General features: G+C 48.7%; 3 protein-coding genes across 11 annotated transcripts in view; 2 read left to right on the forward strand and 1 right to left on the reverse strand.

Moving 5' to 3' along the window:
* Positions 1–2,534: 2,534 nt before the first annotated feature.
* tmem100a (transmembrane protein 100a) lies at positions 2,535–6,589 on the reverse strand. Of its 2 annotated transcripts, XR_008413193.1 has the most exons (3): positions 6,446–6,589; positions 4,592–5,665; positions 2,535–4,500 (listed from the first exon to the last, which is right to left on the reverse strand). XR_008413193.1 is itself a non-coding variant. In XM_053851179.1 (2 exons), exon 2 carries the CDS (start codon positions 5,644–5,646, stop codon positions 5,254–5,256), a length of 393 nt encoding a protein of 130 aa, XP_053707154.1. In that variant the 5' UTR covers positions 5,647–5,665; positions 6,446–6,589; the 3' UTR covers positions 2,535–5,253. The 2 variants fall into 2 exon arrangements, 1 of the variants encoding a protein (XP_053707154.1); XM_053851179.1 differs by having other exon boundaries at positions 2,535–5,665.
* Positions 6,590–6,896: 307 nt separating this feature from the next.
* Positions 6,897–11,098, forward strand: pctp (phosphatidylcholine transfer protein). 2 transcript variants are annotated; one of them, XM_053851169.1, is made up of 6 exons: positions 6,897–7,049; positions 8,634–8,751; positions 9,751–9,830; positions 9,957–10,128; positions 10,187–10,254; positions 10,333–11,098. In XM_053851169.1, exons 1-6 carry the CDS (start codon positions 6,921–6,923, stop codon positions 10,411–10,413), a joined length of 648 nt encoding a protein of 215 aa, XP_053707144.1. In that variant the 5' UTR covers positions 6,897–6,920; the 3' UTR covers positions 10,414–11,098. The 2 variants fall into 2 exon arrangements, with proteins under 2 accessions (XP_053707144.1, XP_053707145.1); XM_053851170.1 differs by having other exon boundaries at positions 6,898–7,271.
* A 332-nt stretch (positions 11,099–11,430) lies between these two features.
* LOC128750661 (RNA binding protein fox-1 homolog 3-like) overlaps positions 11,431–17,829 on the forward strand; it is a 239,191-nt gene continuing 232,792 nt past the window's right edge. For 2 of the 7 annotated variants that reach the window (XM_053851052.1, XM_053851049.1), the window contains exons 1-2: positions 11,431–11,738; positions 11,887–11,956. The gene's annotated coding sequence lies outside the window, so the exon portion shown is untranslated. Of the gene's footprint in view, positions 11,739–11,759; positions 11,957–17,829 lie in introns of those variants that run through there. The other 5 variants (XM_053851050.1, XM_053851053.1, XM_053851058.1 and 2 more) reach the window with 4 other exon arrangements.

Raw genomic sequence — 17,829 nt, forward strand, 5'->3', positions numbered from 1 at the left:
GAATCCTGGACCGTTCATCCACTGAGCAGAGGCGGTCGCCCGGCTGTCGGGGCTCTTCTAGCCTCCTGGGCGGAGCCTCTCCGGCTCCTATCTCAGACCTGGATCTCTCTGGTGCCAGTATGTCCGGACGCCTCGCTGCGATGCGACCTAGACTCGGGTCATGTGATGACAATCCTCTGATTTACATCTGTTTGTTTGTCCCCCTGCGACCGCCCCCCGCTTCCTCCGCTGGCTGACCTCTGACCTGTGGCCGACACGCACGTCTGAGTGAGACAACATGAACCATGTGCCGTCAGTCCCGCTCCGACTCTCAGGGCCTTGTTGGAGACTCGGATTGATGAAGTCACCTGGCATCTGTTTTCTCTTGCGTAGGTTTCTTCACCGTTCTGTTCACCAGTCTCGGTCAATGACAACTTCCGTCCACTAGTGGGCAATGTTTCGCGGTTTCCAGTGACAGCTCCAGTGAGAAACTGTTGAGCAGATGAAATAAAACAGGAAAGAAAAGAAATCTGATCACATGTGTCAGAGTGAAGAGGGTCATGGGGAGGTCAATTCTGCACCCGCCGGTCCCATCTGGGCCGTTTGGCTGAACTATGTCCAGCATCGACGTCTGTGTAGCACCAGCCATGTTCGCACCTCTTGATAAACATTCAGTGGAACTTGGTGGAAGTGAAGAGACTCAAACAAACCTGCCGCTGCCATGGGTTTTAACATCCTCAAAAGAAAACACACGCTGACTGTTCAAATGTTTATTGTAGTAAATGTAACCTTTAAATCCAGCCATGAAATTGATCACGTCACGGTCCGGTGCAGCCGGGTCCAGGTCTGGCCGGCGAGGTGGGTGGGGTGGGGTCGGGGGGGTCGTGGTGAACGTGAGCCGGCGTCTCCTGTGTTTGAGGTACTGAGGCTGAGATCTTCCATGAGGTCAGCAAGGAGCCGCGGTTACACAAGCAGGACAGCTGATGGACCCGCTGAGAGCCGATCACAGGACGGTCCAGTCAGAGGAGCCACGTGGCAGCTGTGGAACAAACACAGCCTGGAGTGAGGGAGTGAGGCAGCCACCCTGTGACCCCAGACACCCGCTCTGCCTCAGAGTGACGTCATCGCTCGTATCTCCAACGCCAGCTTTAACAAAGGAGACACCAAACTCCAGTCTCCGTTGCTTCTTGGGAGTTTCTGTGCATCTAACGGGGGAGATGTATCATTCTGTTACAGCCAAGTGGCTCCCTGACAGATCTGGCTCGGCTTCTTCTTCCTGATACGATGACTTTTTAAAGATGGCGGAGTTGACGTGACCCTCATCTGTCGGGACTCTTCGGACTGAGTGGAGTCTGTTCATACTTAACATTTGAAATGTTCCATGTTCATGACTCAGCAACACCACCGCCCGTACTGGACTGGACTGGACTGGACTGGACTGGCTGGGCCCACAGCCGACCGTGCTCAAGGCCTCCTCCCCACAAGTCTCAGAAACCGACGAGAATGTTCACAGTCAGAAGGAGTTGGATCACCCGGTCTGCCGAGTTCATCTCTTCTCACGTCTGACACCACGCGTGAAACTCCCTCAGCTGCGGAGCCACCAGGAAACGGGTGAGTGGCTTGGCTGTTTAGACGACAAGGAAACACAGTTTGGTGAAGACGCTGCTTCCCATGACATCATTGACCTCTGCGGCTCACGCACGCACGCCTCCCCACTTCCTCAGAGTTTAGAGAGGAGCTCAGGCTGCAGGTGTGGCAGTGAACACAGCCACTGCACACGACGGACAGTCTGTCTCCGATACACAAGCTGCGACCGCAGGCATGACAGCCTCGAAGCTTCTGTCCACATGGAACCACTTTCTGATGAAATACATTTGTTATACACACAACAAGATGTCACGAAGGAAAAAAACATCAAACTATTGTTCACTATAGTCAGAGAGACAGAACTTGTGATGAACTCCTCTCAATGAATCGCACTTTAATGGTATCAGAATATTTGCCATTTTTCAGTGTGAATGAATGTGGTATATTAGTGAACCAGATGATGGAGCCACACAGACATTTAAACAGCAGAATATTGTTGATTCTGCCTCAGTTTGACAATAAATCACCATGGTGACAATATTCAAGTCTTTATATCACCTTGTTTCAACTGAAGCTCTTTTAATATCTTGGAAATGTTTGTATGAGAATTTCAGTGTGATAAGAATCCCAAGTCCATCCAGAGTGGTGGGTTAGGGTTAGGGACATCAGAGTGGTGGAAACCCTGGACACTGTGCAGTGAAAAACCTCCCTGAACCAAAGCAAACAGCTGCTTTGGTTCAGGGAGGATTCCTCCATGTTTGTTGTTGTTGTTCTCATCCTAGCTGCATCAGTGGAGCAGGAACTCCTGCACTGACAGAGGGTCCCTGCTGTCTGGAGAGCACACTGTTCCGTTCAATTAAAATGAAAATTTGAATTATGATTAAAATATTTTAATGTGTTTTTTGTTGTAATGAATGCATCGTAATTGAAGATAAAAAACATTTTGATAAAAAGATTCACGAGGTTTATTAAGACAAAGAAGTGTGCACACAGGATGGACACTATAATAATAACAACAATAACAGTATTAAATTATAAAACAGCCATATACAGACAGCAGTGCAAAGTCAAAATAAATGATAAATTCTTCATATGTCGATAACAGATTAGAGTCGATGACTGAAGATTTAAAAAATACCATCACTTAAAGTGTCCATAATTCATTCACAAACTTTACAGTATTTTACAAAAATGTCATGTCCTGAAACACGGCAGAAGTGTTGACTCAGAAATCCTGGGAAAGAGTGTTGAGCTGTGGGAGTTGAGGGCGGGTGGACGAGGTTGAACTCTGACCTTGCTCTGGCTTGTGTCTGAGTCCAGCGCTGGTGTCTGACAACATTCGAAGCAGCTTGTCCAGAAGAAAGAGCGTCTGTCACTGATCAGGATGAAGAAACTCTCTGGTGCATCACCAGTGCGTCAGAGCAGAAACACAATCGCCACAGAGAAGGACACGACCCGCACCTCGCCCCAGCTTCCACACATGGATCTCATCTGCTTCTCCTCAGAAGCTGCTGAACCTGGAATCTAAGCCTCACGTTCTGTGATGTTCACCAGCAGGAGGCGCTGCCCTAATAACCATCCTGTTATTATCTCAGCCACAAGTTTAACAGAGTGAAAAAACGAACAAAACGACCAGTACACATGTTTGTTAAGCTCAAACTCTTTAGCTAGCACTCGTGCCCGGGCGGTTGAAGGATCTCCCTGGCGGAACATATGAGAGAGCAGACGCGCGGCTGGGAGCGATTATGCTAACGCTTGTCTGATGCTGAAGGAAGTTATGTTGGCGTGTTTCAGACGGAACTCATCGCATCAGGTTTGGCATTGAGGGCGGGTTCAGTGGACGCTGCAGGTCAGCTCGGACTCGTGTCTGACAGCTACTCGAGGGTCCAGTCCAGTCACCGGTCTGAGACTCGGGGTAGAGCTCAAGCATCGAGGAGGACGTCCAGGAGTTGTTTGTGTGCAGCATAGCTGAGCCGGACGGCTCCACGGAGGAGGGCAGAGGGAGGAGACGGGTCGGTACCGGCACAAAACAGTTCCCTACAGTGGATCAAAAACTTGAAGAACCCAAAGTGACGTCTGAAATTCCTCCATTGTTGAAATCCAACGCAATTAAACCTAACGAGCTGGGGATTACTGGGGTCCAGGTCGCATCAGGTCAGAGCCGGAGCCTAGCCGACAGCCATCTGAGCAGCCCACCGCGTCGGGGGGGCATTCCTCTCTGCTGGGTTGAGTTAACCTGCTCGCTCTGACGCCAACATTTGAGGCTTGTTGTTCCAGTCGCACTCTCGCAGCAGCTGAACATCCGCGCGGCGTGAAGAAACGCTGCTCTAACTAGCATGCATTCAGGTGTGCTCCAGGCTTCACTTGGCCGCACGGAGTCCTTTCCAGGGAGTCCCCGCCCCCCCCCTCAGCCTTGTCAACAGGAGGGCCTCCGTCTATAATTATCATCGTCTCCGTATCCATGACTTCCAGCGCCGTGTGCTGAGAAGCTAACATGACGACGCGGCGGTGAGTGGAATAACAACCACGTGAGGGCCGGAGGTGCCAGCAGAGACGGCCGAGCACCTGTCCAAATTCATATCAAGTTTTTCCAGCTCGCAGCGCGGCTTCCTCCGCCGCAGACGCCGGCTGTGTCACGTGTCTCACAAACGTGTTAGCGATCCCAGCGAGGCCTGGCGCTGTGCCGGTGATCTCCCAGCGCGTCGTACGTCTCCCCTCTGACGCAGGACGGCCCACCACCTGTAGTGTCTGGTGTCGAAGGGACGCATAGCAACGCGAATGCAGCCTATAAATACACTTCCACGTCCAGGCTATTTGAGCAGCCGGAGGTCTGGCTGGGTGCTCAACCTCTTCTACCGCTCCCGCTCCACTCCCGAGTCTAACCAGGCGCCCATCGAGACTCAGCTGGGGTGTGTAGACAGACAACTTTTCCCTCTCAAAAGTGGCAGAATAGATATTTAAAAATACATTTTAAACACGATGGATGAAGTCAATGCAGGGACCACATCAGTGACCTGCTTCTTACCTTCACGTGCAACAGTCCAGTCGTTGTTTACATGTCCCCCGGGTTCAGCCGCCTCCAACAGAAGGGGGCGCTGTTTCAATGATTCAAAGGTCACCTGTTCATGGGGATAAAAACACCTTCAGGTCATAAGTCATTTTTGAAAAACTTCAATTTTACATATGGATTATCAGGTCAAAATATCAGCCAAAAAATGTTTTAACAAAAGAAATACAGGTCGACAACTGCATGACAAACGTTATTTGATAAAACAAAATATTTGAAAGGACCACATGGGAATAAAAAATGAGCTGGAGAAGTGAAGAAACACGTCCACACAATGACTCCATAAAAAAGAGAGTAAATCAGTGTGCATATAAATGTTTATAAAATGATCTGAATCAAAAACATAGAAAGTAAATGACTCTTGGGTAAGGTAGTAATATGAAAGTGGATTTTAATTCATGCGTTTGCAGAAGGGCAAACGTCGGACAGGCCAATGTCAGACCCAGGGACACTGATCAAATGTCAGTTCTGAGCTCAGGAGGAAGTGGAGCCCATGGTCCAGGTCCGCCCCGGGTCTCCCTCCTCTCCGGTCTGTCAAAGCCTCCTCAGACTGACGAACGTCATTGGTGTTCTGCGTCCAGGTGAGGGAATGTTCTCCAGCAAGGTCCCTGCAGCGTCCTTCAGGCGAAGAGACTCCTCTGGTTGGCCACCAAGGCCGTCTGACTCTCCCTCCGCCGCTCCTTCTTCCTCTCCATGCGGACCTTCCAGCAGACCACGCTGGAGGCCAGCAGCACCAGTCCGGCCGACAGCAGGACCAGTCCGAAGTAGGAGATGGTGGAGCCGTGCGAGTTGAAGCTGTAAGCCACGGCGGTCACCACGATCCCGGCGATGAGGACCACCACGCCGAAGGGAACGGTGCAGCGGTAGCAGGAGAGCTCGGCGCCGCCGGTGGCCGCGGTCAGCTGGACCTCGTTGACCAGCGGGACGTTGATGGTGGTGGCGCCGTCGTTGTTGGGCGCTTTCTCCGGAGCGGCTGGCGTTCTCATGGCGTCTTTGCTAGCTTCCTCTGGCATCCCGCCTCCTGGTCAGCGTCTGGGAGGAGACGACACGCTGAGACAGGACTCACTCCCTGACTCCTTCAGGAGTCTGTCTTCTACTCCTCCTTGCGTTCGCCTTCTCCAACTCTTTTTTCCTCCTCCTTTTACTCGCTCATACAACTTCTCTAACTCTCAACCCTCCTCTCTTCTTTCACACACCTTCTCTGCGGTCATCTTCTTTGCGTCCTTACTCTTTCTAAGTCATTCACTCCATCGTTTCTTTCATGAAGCCTCAGTCCATCCCTTCTAGCCTCTTTGATTCTTCCTCACTTTCACCTTGACCTCTTCATCCCTCTCTCTCCGTCAACCCCAGCCTCCTCTCGTCCTCCTTCACATCCCCTGTTCTTCCTGACTTCATCTCTTTCCTCGTCCTCCTCACCACCAGAGACGCCATGACCACCTTCACCTCCTCAACTTCCCCCACCTCTGTCTCGGCCTCCTTTAGTAACACCTGTGTAATAACCAACAGGATCACGCGCCAGTCACGACCTGGCACTGACTTTAGGAGCTAAAACCTTTCACAAATGTGTCATCACCAACACCATTCATGATTCATTTAATGCTCGGTTAAGTGTTAAATTGAATAAGAAGATAATTTAATTACGATGGTTAAAAAAGTTACACCGACGTCGGCTGACATTGACGTACATCCATGTCAATATCAATAGCAACATATTGTTGGGTAGAGGTTTAGGTTCACTAGAACCTGTCACCGTGAAATCCAATCCTAATGTTAAATGAAGAAGACCAAGCCAGTCGTGGAACACGGTCCCACCTCTCCATGTCCGGGGTCCGAGCCTCCTGAGCCCAAGAGATGGTCCAGATCCCCGAGTCTTCTCTGCTGCTCGGGACCGCTGGTCCAGCCGCTTCTTCTCCGCTCCGTGTCCGGCCGATTCTCCAGCTGGAACGTGACTCCACTGCTGAGACTCTGCGCCCCCGATGCCGAGCTGGGGGTCACTGATTCTGAGCACCTAGAGATCAACGTGCATCCGGCGTGTCCTTTCACAATCAAGCGCTACAGGCTGAAGGCGCTTTTATTGTGTAATATACCTTCCCCGGAAGCCGGTAAGATTATCCCCTGAGTTTATGTCAACTATGTGTTTAGGTGCTATTCATTTACCCATGTGGGATAAAATGTAAAGAAAACGAATTGAAACAGCCTTCAAACAGCTTCACGCCCGCGACTGTTTATTTTGAAAAGCGGAAGTAGTCCAGCGAGCGCAGCGGTGAGCTGCTGAAGAGGAAGAGTCATGTCGCTGCAGTTCGCGGATGAAGAGTTCGAGGATTCCTGGAGGGAATTGGACGATCCGCAGCTGGAAGGAGGCTGGCAGCTCTTCACCGAGACCATGGGCGTGAAAATATACCGCCTCCACGACGAGGTGCGACGGTGAAGCGGTGGGGCGAGCGGCCGGAAGTGGAGTGGCTGACAGACACTGGCGCGAGCCTCGCTGGTGTCCTCACCTGGATACCAGCTGATCCTCAACTGTCCCGCTGAGGACGTGGGCTCTTCACAGTCGTGATGTTCGATTCCACTGATTTCCTTTCCGATCCGATCCCGGGTCATATTCAGGCTGGTATCGTCGATACCGACATACCTATCTGTACGTGACTACACCTGATCTTAGCTTCCCGAAGAGTGCAAGGATGAGTAACTTGTTCATTTATTTACTCTGGAAGAATACACGTAATGCCACAATCATTGCACTCTTAAATTAATGATTCATTCAAGCTATTCATTTAACAGTTCAAGTTTGATTGAAATTAATGCAATATTTGGGAGCTAAACTTCTGTGTTATTCAGGCAGTTTTATTGTCATTGCTCTGTGTCATTTAAAAGATCTACTTTAAATGGTGAACTGCCTACGAATCCTTACATGAATTCATCTAGGCTAAAGTTAGGATGGCTGAGATTATTCCAGTGATTATTTCAGCGATACACACACTGTTACTTTGTTATTATTATTATTATTATTGATATTATTTTTCACTTTACTTGACCTGCATATTGCCTGCCTGCGGCATGGAATGACACGCTGAACACTCCTCATCCCTCCACCTCATCGATGCAAAGTACTGAACTGCGTGGTTTCACCATGTTTGTTGTGTTGCCACAACATTGTATAGTTTTTCGACAGACGTCGCACACAGCTTCTTACTTGTTTGTGACACTGAAGTAGCTCTACACATGGCTCCGCTTGCGGTCGGCAGCACTATCACGGTGGAGTCTTGACTGTGACTGGTGTGGAGCAGCGTGCTGCTGTGCTGATACATCACGGGCAGAACCGCGCGTCTAGACAGGATCTCAATAGGCGAGTTACTTTTCATCCTGCTCCTGTTAAGGATATACACTACCACAAATGAAGTATCGATATTTTGCTTTGAGAATCTATTTCAGAGAATCAAGATCTGGTATCAGAGGTATGGATATTTCAGGATCGATCATGGTGAGACTCATGGTGGCGCCGGACGTTACTGGTTCCTCTTATTGTGTGCACCAGACCTCTTTTACAACTCATTTGATTCAGTGTGTTGAGCAGCATGATGGAACAGAAATACGACGACGATTAAAACCATGGACATAAAACGTTCCTCTGCTGTCAAATGAAGTTTTTCCGGCGTACAAAGATTCATGTTTAGCTCCAAACATGGCAACATGGACGTTAGAACAGAATGAACATGCCGTTATTGAATTTTTGTGTAGCTAAAATGTAAGGAAAGGGATTCTATGATTGACGCTTGAAGGCAAACTTGTATTGAATCATGTTTATGTTTGTGCTGCTATCTCGTGGCCGATGGAAAGTTGAGGGTGAACGTCGTCGATTCCAGGCAGCTGTAATGGGACCAAACCTCTGAGCAGATCTCTCCAGCGGTTCTCATCACCGCCGCGTGGTTGTGGATCAGCGTAGGAAGGCGTGACGTCTCTGGGCTGGAGTTCAAAGACCTTCTGTTTTCCCTCTCTTCAGGTAACCGGACTTTACGAGTACAAAGTCTTTGGATCTCTGGCCAGCTGCGCTCCAGAGCTGTGTGTCGCCGTCTACATGGACCTGACCTACCGCAAACACTGGGACACTTATGTCAAAGGTAGAGCAGCTGAGCACGGCATCACATGGATTCATCTTCTCACATGCTGAAGTAACATCCGTTTCTCTGTCCTCATGCTCGTCACCAGTGATCAGCAGGTAACCTGTAGTCGCTCTCCTGGTGTAGCTGTCCCCCCTAGTTCAGACAGAAGCCTTCCCCACAGCCACACAGTCCATCAGTCACATCATACACTCATAGAACTGGAGTTACATCCAGGTAACGTTTTCTCAATAAAAAGACCATGACTTCATCAATGAAAGTCAGTGACATCGTTATTAATCATTTAAAAAAAGTGAAATAACTAAAGATGAGATGAGATTAGATTCCCTCCCTGTTATGGCAAACAGATGCATGTTTAGAGGATTTTTTAATATATATTGCGCGATTCAATATATATACAGAAGAGATGAGGATGATCACTAAATATGTCTGGGCCAATCGTGAGTTGGCCAGTATGTGTTTTAAATATGGAAAATAACAACAATCAAAAATCAAGATCAAAAAGATGTATGAAAAAAATGTGGTGAAAGTTATTGGAAACACAATAGTTTTCATTCAAGAGAAAATGATCCGCACTTATTTTTTGTTTTAAATGACTTCCTTACTCAAAGCAGCTGGACAGACTCCAGCCCAGTGCGGCTAATTTTGAAGCGTCCTGAGGAGTATTTTGGGGTCACTTCCTGGATGAGATGTGACCTCTGACCCCTTTGTCCTGGAGTGGCAGTAATCCTGCGAGAAATGAACACAGTCGCTTTGGACTGGAGACACACAACTTGATGTGTGAATGAGTGTGTTGATGTTGTGTGGAGAGTCATCACCTGTCTTTAAAGGCTTGTATTCTGAAGTGAAACGCGGTCTCTTTGTTCCTGCCGAGAGTTGATAGTTGTCGACAGTCAAACATTAAAACGGAACTGACAACTGCATATGTGCTAAGGTGCAGAAACGCGTGCGCGGGTTTTTGTAAACGTCAGTCACACTTTCACAATGTGTGTCTTCCAGAGCTCAGCGAGGAAGAGTTTGATGGGCAGAAAGCGATCTACTGGCAGGTGAAATACCCGTTTCCTCTTTCAAACAGAGACGTATCCTTCCGAGCTAGAGTTGCGTTTCTCCCCTTCATTGACATTCTTGTATCTGAAGTGCATTAAAGCGATCATGATGTGTTTGTCATGAAGCACCTGTGATGGTTTCTCTGACTGAGCGCTCAGTATGTGTACGTGAGAGAGCGCAGAATCCTGGAGCGGGACGGCAGGAAGGTCTGGGTGGTTCTGGCCAAGAGCTCGCCCGAGACCCCGTGCGCTGAGAAGAGCAGCGTGCTGCGAGTGAAGGACTACAAGCAGAGTCTGGCCATGGAGAGCGATGGAGGCCAAGGAACCAAAAGTAAGTGGTTCCTATTGTGTTTAGCGTGGCTTTGGTGTGACCATGCTTTGTGTTTCAGTGTTCATGAGATACTTTGACAACCCTGGGGGGATGATCCCCACCTGGCTGGTCAACTGGGCGGCCAAGGTGAGCCTCCCCTCATTTCACTGGTTGCTCCAGTAGATCACACTCACTGATGGAGACCATCCTCCTCTTCCTCACCAGACTGGAGTTCCCGGCTTCCTCAAAGACATGCAGAAAGCCTGCGACAATTATAAGAAATACTTAGAGAAAAGCCCTGAGTAACTCTGCTTTTGAGGATCAACTTTGGGCTTTGGGGTGCATCTGTTGGAGGCGGGCGCTCATGACGTGAGCCTGGAGTCTGTCGTCATGGGTCTGTCCTGTGTGGCATTCGATTGTTCTCCCTGGGCTTTTTTTTGGGTTTCCTCCAGGTACTCTGGTTTCCTCCCACAGTCCAAAACCAGCGCTGTCCAGGGTGTCCTCTCCTCCCGTCCCCCACGGCTCCTCAAAGTGAAAAGCAGCAGCTGATGAAATGCTGAAATCATATCGAATCACATGACCCTCTGCTGTATATCTGTCATCGGACAAGCTGTAATGTTTGAGCCTCTTTTGCCTGCACCTCATTGTCTTACACTGGATTCATTGCGTAACAAGGTCTCTGCATGCGAACAGATTTCTGGGCGTGCCATGGGTTTCTCCACGCAGGAGGGAGTCTAACGCGAACATGTCCCAGATGGGTTCAACACTCCTACATCCAACACGCATCCTCAACAAGTAACTGTGACTGTGCAACCTGTGTGTGAGCGGTGTGGAGAGACGTCGCTGCAAAGCCATGTCCATGTCACTAAAGTCACGTCTCCCCCCAGCGTGTGATGCTGCTGCTCTGAAACCAAGAGACTCTGACTGTGTCATGCGGTTGTGAGTCTATGCCTTTGTGTTGTGGATTAAAAAGCTGGGATTCACGTCCGGTCTTGTGTGTTTACGACCGCCTTGATTCCGCTAGTTTGGGCTTGAAGGCCTTGAATGAACGAAGGCTGCAGTGCTGTCGGGGTCCAGCGTATTGGCCCACCACAGGGGACCTCCTGGATGCTTACTATCGTCTTCAAATTCATCTTTTTTATGTTGAATCTCCTTTTTTCAGCTCCGCCCCTTGCACCCTACCATTATTATTTTTTATTTTCTATGAAAAAACAAAAAACGAGTGCATGTGCTGGAAAACACTGGTGTTGTTGTTCTGTCGAACACAGCCCGCGGGCTCCATGTTGACTGGCCGTCATCACGGCAGCTGCGTCAAGAGCGACGTCACGACACGGCTGCGAAGGTGTCGCTTCCTCCTGGTCTTCTGTAGGTAAAACAGTTTCAGAAGTGCGACAGCCCGGTCCTGCCTCACTGGAGTTCACATCGTCGTCTATTCTCAGCAGCTAGCGTCGTTAGCCGCTCAAGCTAGTTTGACCCATGTGCTGTGCACCTAGGAAACCTGTGTCCTCGGTGACTTCCGGCTGGTTACGGACACTCCAGTCGACGAGAGACCGGGCTGTGTGTTGGTGCTCTCGCCCTACACGTCCCAGGCAAGCATCGTCAGTTGGTGTCCGGCCAGTGGGTCGCTTCTTGTGAGAAATGCGTTGATTATTTTCCCCTCCAAACCGTCTCTGAGAGTTCACGTTCTTAACTCTTGCCGCGCATTTGAGTGTAACTTGTCTCTAAGATGGGTTTTTGTCTGAAAAGATGCAGTGATTCATTTGTCTGTCCTGGTGACAGGGAGCACACTTCAGCTGGTGCGAGCCTCGCAGACCAAAGAGCTTCCGCCGGGACCAGATGAACGGTACAGGTGAGTGAGTGAGTGTGTGTGTGCGCGCGCGCGTGTAGAGGAGAGCTCCACGTCAGGCTCACAGGTGACTGGACACATGTGGCACGGATTATCTCATCACCGGGTCAGGAAGGGAAAGGAAAACTCGATAAGCTATGAAAACATAACAGGAAACGTTTGACCCGAGTTGAGAGAGGGAAATGGCTGGTTATTGTTTTCCCTGAATTAGTCTGGATCTGAGGTCCGATGACCGCTGCGGGGCCCTGTCAGGCGACACTGACATGATGCTGTGTGTCTACCTTCATGGATTTCAGGAAAAGGATTTGGCAGTGCAGGGTGCACTGGTTCACCGCTGCAAGAGAACCTCTCAGAGGAGCGGCTGTCGCTTCCTCGCCGCCCTTCAGTATCACTGTTATTCCTCCAGAAGGTCTAAAGTGAAACCAGGCGCCCCTCCCTTCCCGGCCTCGCCTTTCTTTCCCTGCTGATGAGCTGTGGAACTGGAGCCCAGATGTTTCCTGTGCTTAGAAGACGCTCTGGTTTCCTATGATGTCACTGAGCTGGTGGGGATCAATGCGGTCGTCATTTTTGCTTTGAACTTTGCCCAACGTGTCTGTGGCATGTGAGGGTTTGGAGATTCACACGGTGACACTCTCCCCAAGTTCACTGATGAGTCATAGTTCCTGACTCCAAGCTCTGAAGCTCGGAGTCGGGGTGTATGTCCTCACGGCAGTGCGGTGAAGACAAAACAAATGTGGTCATAAAGCAGCAGAGGTGAGGAGAACTTTGACCTCCGACTCACGGTGCAGATCTGGGAGTGGAGAACGTGTGTGAACTTGAGTAAGCTTGATCTGACTGGGTCATTAACGCCGGCTGAAACAGCACAAGCAAACAATGACTTCTTGGTGTCCCCAGAAGCTCGAGTGTGTTGTCCAATGGAGACTCTGGGGAGAGGTGATACACCTTGATGTAAGAACTCTGGATGGCCCTGATGATGATGATATTTATTCTCCAGCCAAATTGTCAATCATCTACTTTTCTTCAAACAGGGTGCTGACAATATAGGCTATTCACGACTGGTCGTTTTTGAAGCGTGAGGTGTTTGGCAGGTACAAGCAACAGTTTGGCCTGGCAAGTACCACTCCCTGCCAGGAGATGCCGCCAGTGAGTAGCGGGACTCCAAAGATGTCATTCACCATTCACCGCGACTGCGTCAGTCAACACATCGTTTATCGTGCGATTATAAAAGTTTGACATTTTTATCACAAATTTGTGTTAATTAAAAAAAAGTATCCACGAATAATAACAGTCAATGCACATGAAAAAACATTCGTGAAACAAATAAGTGATATAAAAAAAGTCTAAGGTAGAATGATTTTCTGGAATCTTGGAAATAATTCGAAGACAAACTTGATCCCAAGAGAAGGCTGGGCCACTCGTGAGCTTCAACTTATGATGTGTGTGCGCCATCTGCTGGTCAACGTTGGTCATTGACGTGAATGCAGCCCAAGAGTTCGATCATCCCTGAATCGGTGTGGAATGTACACCGATGTAAAGTTCTGCTTTTGAAACAAGCAGCAGTTGTGCTGCTGATGTGTTTGAACTATTATTTGTTGAACTGGTCAGCCTGTATTGAGGGAGTGTTGAGGAGAGTTTGTGTTGCCGGTCAGAGTAGTTTTGTCATATGAAAGGAAAATTCTGAGGAATAGTCTGATAATGTCGGGAGCAGCCGTCGCCAAAGCAGCTCCGATGTGGCCGGTCCGGCAGAAGGACGTCCGTCCGTCTCTCTCTCGCTCGCTCGCTCTCCTCCAACTGCTGCGGCTGCAGTGACAAAAGTCAGACTTTTTTCTGCACAGTTCAGTCTCTGGAATGTCTCTGACTCTTTCCACTGCCCGTCATGAATGGAAGACAAATATATTCCTTGGCGAGGAATTGTGTTGCCCAGCGAGGTCCTTCTGATTGGTGGTAGAAAGGCCTAATTAGCTTCAGAGAGCGATCCAGTTCCTGTGCTGGACGGCCTCTCGGCCTGAATGCCGGCTCACGTTTCTCAGGTGCCTCGCTGTCTGACTGGGGTAACGAAATAATGTCTCTGCTAGGAAGCTTGTTATTCTAAGTGATATTTCATAGATCCATTTGAGACGTGTTTGCTGCGCCCCTGCTGCTCAGCCTTTCGGCTGTTATGACTGAAGGTGGCGCTGTGGTTAGTAGCTTGTGTTATCACGCTCATGAAGGTCAACTAGCCAAACAGCTGATGATAGCATCTTTGAGGATTCAGTCATGGACACATGGCTGCATGTTTGGCCTGACAGCCAGGCGTGGACTCGGCCTCACTTGGTGTCAACTCTGCTCACGCTTTCACCAGCCCCTCCGTCAGCCGCCCACCACCTTCGGTACGTCTTCGTCTCATACCTGTGTTTCATTTCGGGTATCTCTTTGTGGTTTGGACATTCCTGAAGTGTCTCCAGCGGCTCTGCTTCTGATGAACCCCTGGCTGCACAACCAGCTGGCAATATTGTTGCTAGTTTTGTCCAACAATATATTGCGTGGAAAGTGTTTGATCTCATCACAAATAGCTCTGTGTATTGGCGGGCCCCTTGCACATATGCCGATACAGGAGTGGCCATACTACATATTGTGACGCTTCAAGTGCAGCAATATATTATAATGAGAGCCCACATTCGAAGGCGGCATATCAGAATGGAGTACAATATCTTGTGCATGACAACAAACCGTACGTGAGAAGTGGCTTATCAGATCTGTATACGCTAACTCAAACTAATTTTATTTTGTTTGTTCTCAAACATGTTTATGAATTCAGCCTTGACTGCTGCATGTTTGTGCTTCTTGTGATTGAATACCAGAAGCGCTCATAAGTATCACTCAGATGGCTGCTAATGCTGGCTATTTGTTTTCCCAAGCTTTTTCTTCTCCTGGCGTTCATTAAAATAATTGTCCTCAGTGCTCGGCTGACCACAGACTGGCACCTTCTGCCGATCGTAGCTCCACTCCGGGCCAACATAAGCCCTGCATACCAATGAGGGAACGACTTGTGTTGACTTCTCCCTGCCCACGCAGACTCGGGGTCCTCTCTTCTGTGGTTTCAGGCAGCCGTCGCCAGATTCCTGCGTCGATCACGGCAATAAGCTGCGTGAATGTAAAGCTGTTAAACTGACCTGGTCCCGTCTCGTCGTGAAGCCATTGCCACACCAGTGGTCACAGTACAGCTCGTTTTTCCATGAAGGGTCTCGGTCGATTAGCTGGTCAGGAAGAGAAGAGTTGAGTTGTTTGGTTCAACACAGCGTGCTTGTGTCTTTCTTGCAGAAAGAACGATTGTCCCATAATTAAGCCGATGACTGTTTGATGAGTGTAGAGCTGATTTGAGTCTGACTCCTTTGAAAAAGTTTGAATTGAACCTCGCTTTTATTGGGATCTTCACCTTCACTTTAGCTTTTGAGTCTTCTGTACGCTCTCAAATTGGATTGATATCTGGATGGTTGCCAGGCCGCCATAGAACCTCTCAGGGTCGTGATGCCAGTGTGACGTCTGAGTTCCAGATATGTCTTTTGCTGATTAAATTTAACCAACATCATTTCTGCCTTTTTAAGTACCTCATTAAAGGGGTTTCGATGTGGGGGGGGGGACTTCTTCTGGTGCATAATTTACCTCATTTAAAGCCAAACATAATCAAAATGAAATCCCTCGATCAAGTGGAACCTCAAACATCTGTACTCCACACAGCACCTTCCTGCTCGGGTGCATGAAGGCCTCCAGCGTCTCCTAGTATTTTCGCTGTCAACAAATCACTCGACTTTCATTTCTTTATTACGCTCGTCCGCCTCAGGCAAACAACCGTGTCTCGGGACCATACAAAAACTGCTGTTACGCCCCGAATTCTGGAACGTTGACGCTCACATTCTACGAGCTACAACCCTGAAAGACAGTATTTACTGTAATGCTCTTCATTTATTGGGCTTCCAGGTGTCTGATTTAGAGTGATTTAGTGACTCATCATGCTGACAAACTCTGGGCGTCCCACACCTCAAATTATGTCATCATCACGTCTAATCAGGTGGGAGGCACGAAGCACCCTGATTCTGAGGCTCATCTAACGCTCAGACTTGTTGAGCATGGAATGGTAATGACTTTTTACCGGCTCTGGAGTTACCTGGAGCGACTCAAACCGCGGGGCTCCAACCTTTATTTTGGACTGACTCTCAACTCCCATGACTGTGAGGAAACTGTTGGTGTAAGACGCTGCTCTTGATCGTCTATACCTGAACCAGCAGGTGGCACTCTTCTTCTGTCAACACTCCTCATCTCCAGAACGATAGACATGGAGAAGGAGTTAAGAGTGAGATGGAGTGAGAGTGAACCTTCAAAGTAGCCTGGAAATGTTCCAGAATGTTCAAGACTTTTGACCTGATTCAAAACTGGGTTTGGACCAGTTGGTTGATGCGTCACACTACTGTGGTCCCGACCTCAAGAGTTCGGCATGACTTGTTGACCCATTACTATTGCCTTTCATTTATTTTATCTATATAATTTGAAATATCACTGACAGCTATGAACTCGAGGAGGCTGCAGGTGGCAGCAGTGTTACTGTACTTGCCCATACAACATACTCAGCAGTGCTGAAGAAGGTGCTTGTCCGTGGTTGCACTTGGAGTCTTCATGAGTTATCAGCGAAAGTAAAATGCCAGCAAACATACTAATGAACAGTGAGAGTGGAACAAGGCAGTCACCGGTCTTGTCTCCATCACTTGCAATTATGTGTTGATGACATAATCGCTGGTCTCTTCATTTTCGTCAGACGTCTTGTTTACCCTGCAGTCACCGTTTTCCCTCTCTCTCTCCGCCGTGCTGCCTTCTGACTCTGTAATTATCAAATTAAGCTCCAGCGACAGCGGAGTCAGAGAACGCAAGGACACCAAAGATGACAATGTTTTTCTAACCGCAGATATGAATCTCAGTGTCTCCTCTGCTGTTTGTCTTTCGCTAACCTTTCACTTTCTTTCGGGGGCCAGTCAAACTGTTTTAAGAGAAATGTTTGTTATTTCACACCGAGTGCATGGAGCCAGCCGTAAACCCGTCTGTGAACTTAAGTGCTCTTCTATAAACTTCTCAACAGTGTATTCTCTAGTAAACGTGTTGGTCTGAGATGGATCGGTGGGCATTCTGGGACCAATAAACCCCCCAAAATAGGCAAATGAGATGTCTCGGGGTGCAGGCTGATTTACGGACTCAGAGGTCAGTCACCCCTCGTCTTGTGCGTTCCTTAGACACGACACTTGGGAGCAAACAAACGTCGACTGCGTCTTTAGTTTGTTCTTAAAATTTTGACCGTCAGAGTTGAGTTCACGCTGACAAATGTTTGAGCATTTCCGCGTCATCTCTGTGTGTCAAACTGTTTGAAAAACATCTCGACCACAGACTTATTTTGTACATAATGATCTTTCTAATGAAACGAAATAGCAAGTACAAACGTGTTGAAAATGAATGAATGAATACTAGTAAACATAAAAAGCAATGTGACTAAAAAAATGTGTCGGCGCACTGTCCATTGTGTGAGGTTGCTTGTGTTTCTGCAGCTGGAATAATACGAGATGCCGGAGATGACTGACGGGCGGAATGTGACGATAAAAAGTGTGACCTGAACTAGTTATTCTTATATCATGGAAGACTCCAGATAACTGTTTTGTGTCGGCACGAAATGGTGTGCGCATTGGAAAACGAATGATCCTCATGTGAATGTTCAGGAAGTGAACTGGGCTAGCCGTTTCAGCCTGAGCTAGCATAAAAGTTCATTTGCATAGTTTTGTTCACAGTTTGAGTCCCGATCTCCGGAGTCTGGTCGCAGCAGCATCGCTCCGTCTGACTGATGATTACCTGTCTGCACA

Source organism: Synchiropus splendidus, chromosome 19 (genome assembly GCF_027744825.2).
Source record: "Synchiropus splendidus isolate RoL2022-P1 chromosome 19, RoL_Sspl_1.0, whole genome shotgun sequence".
NCBI lineage: Eukaryota > Metazoa > Chordata > Actinopteri > Syngnathiformes > Callionymidae > Synchiropus > Synchiropus splendidus.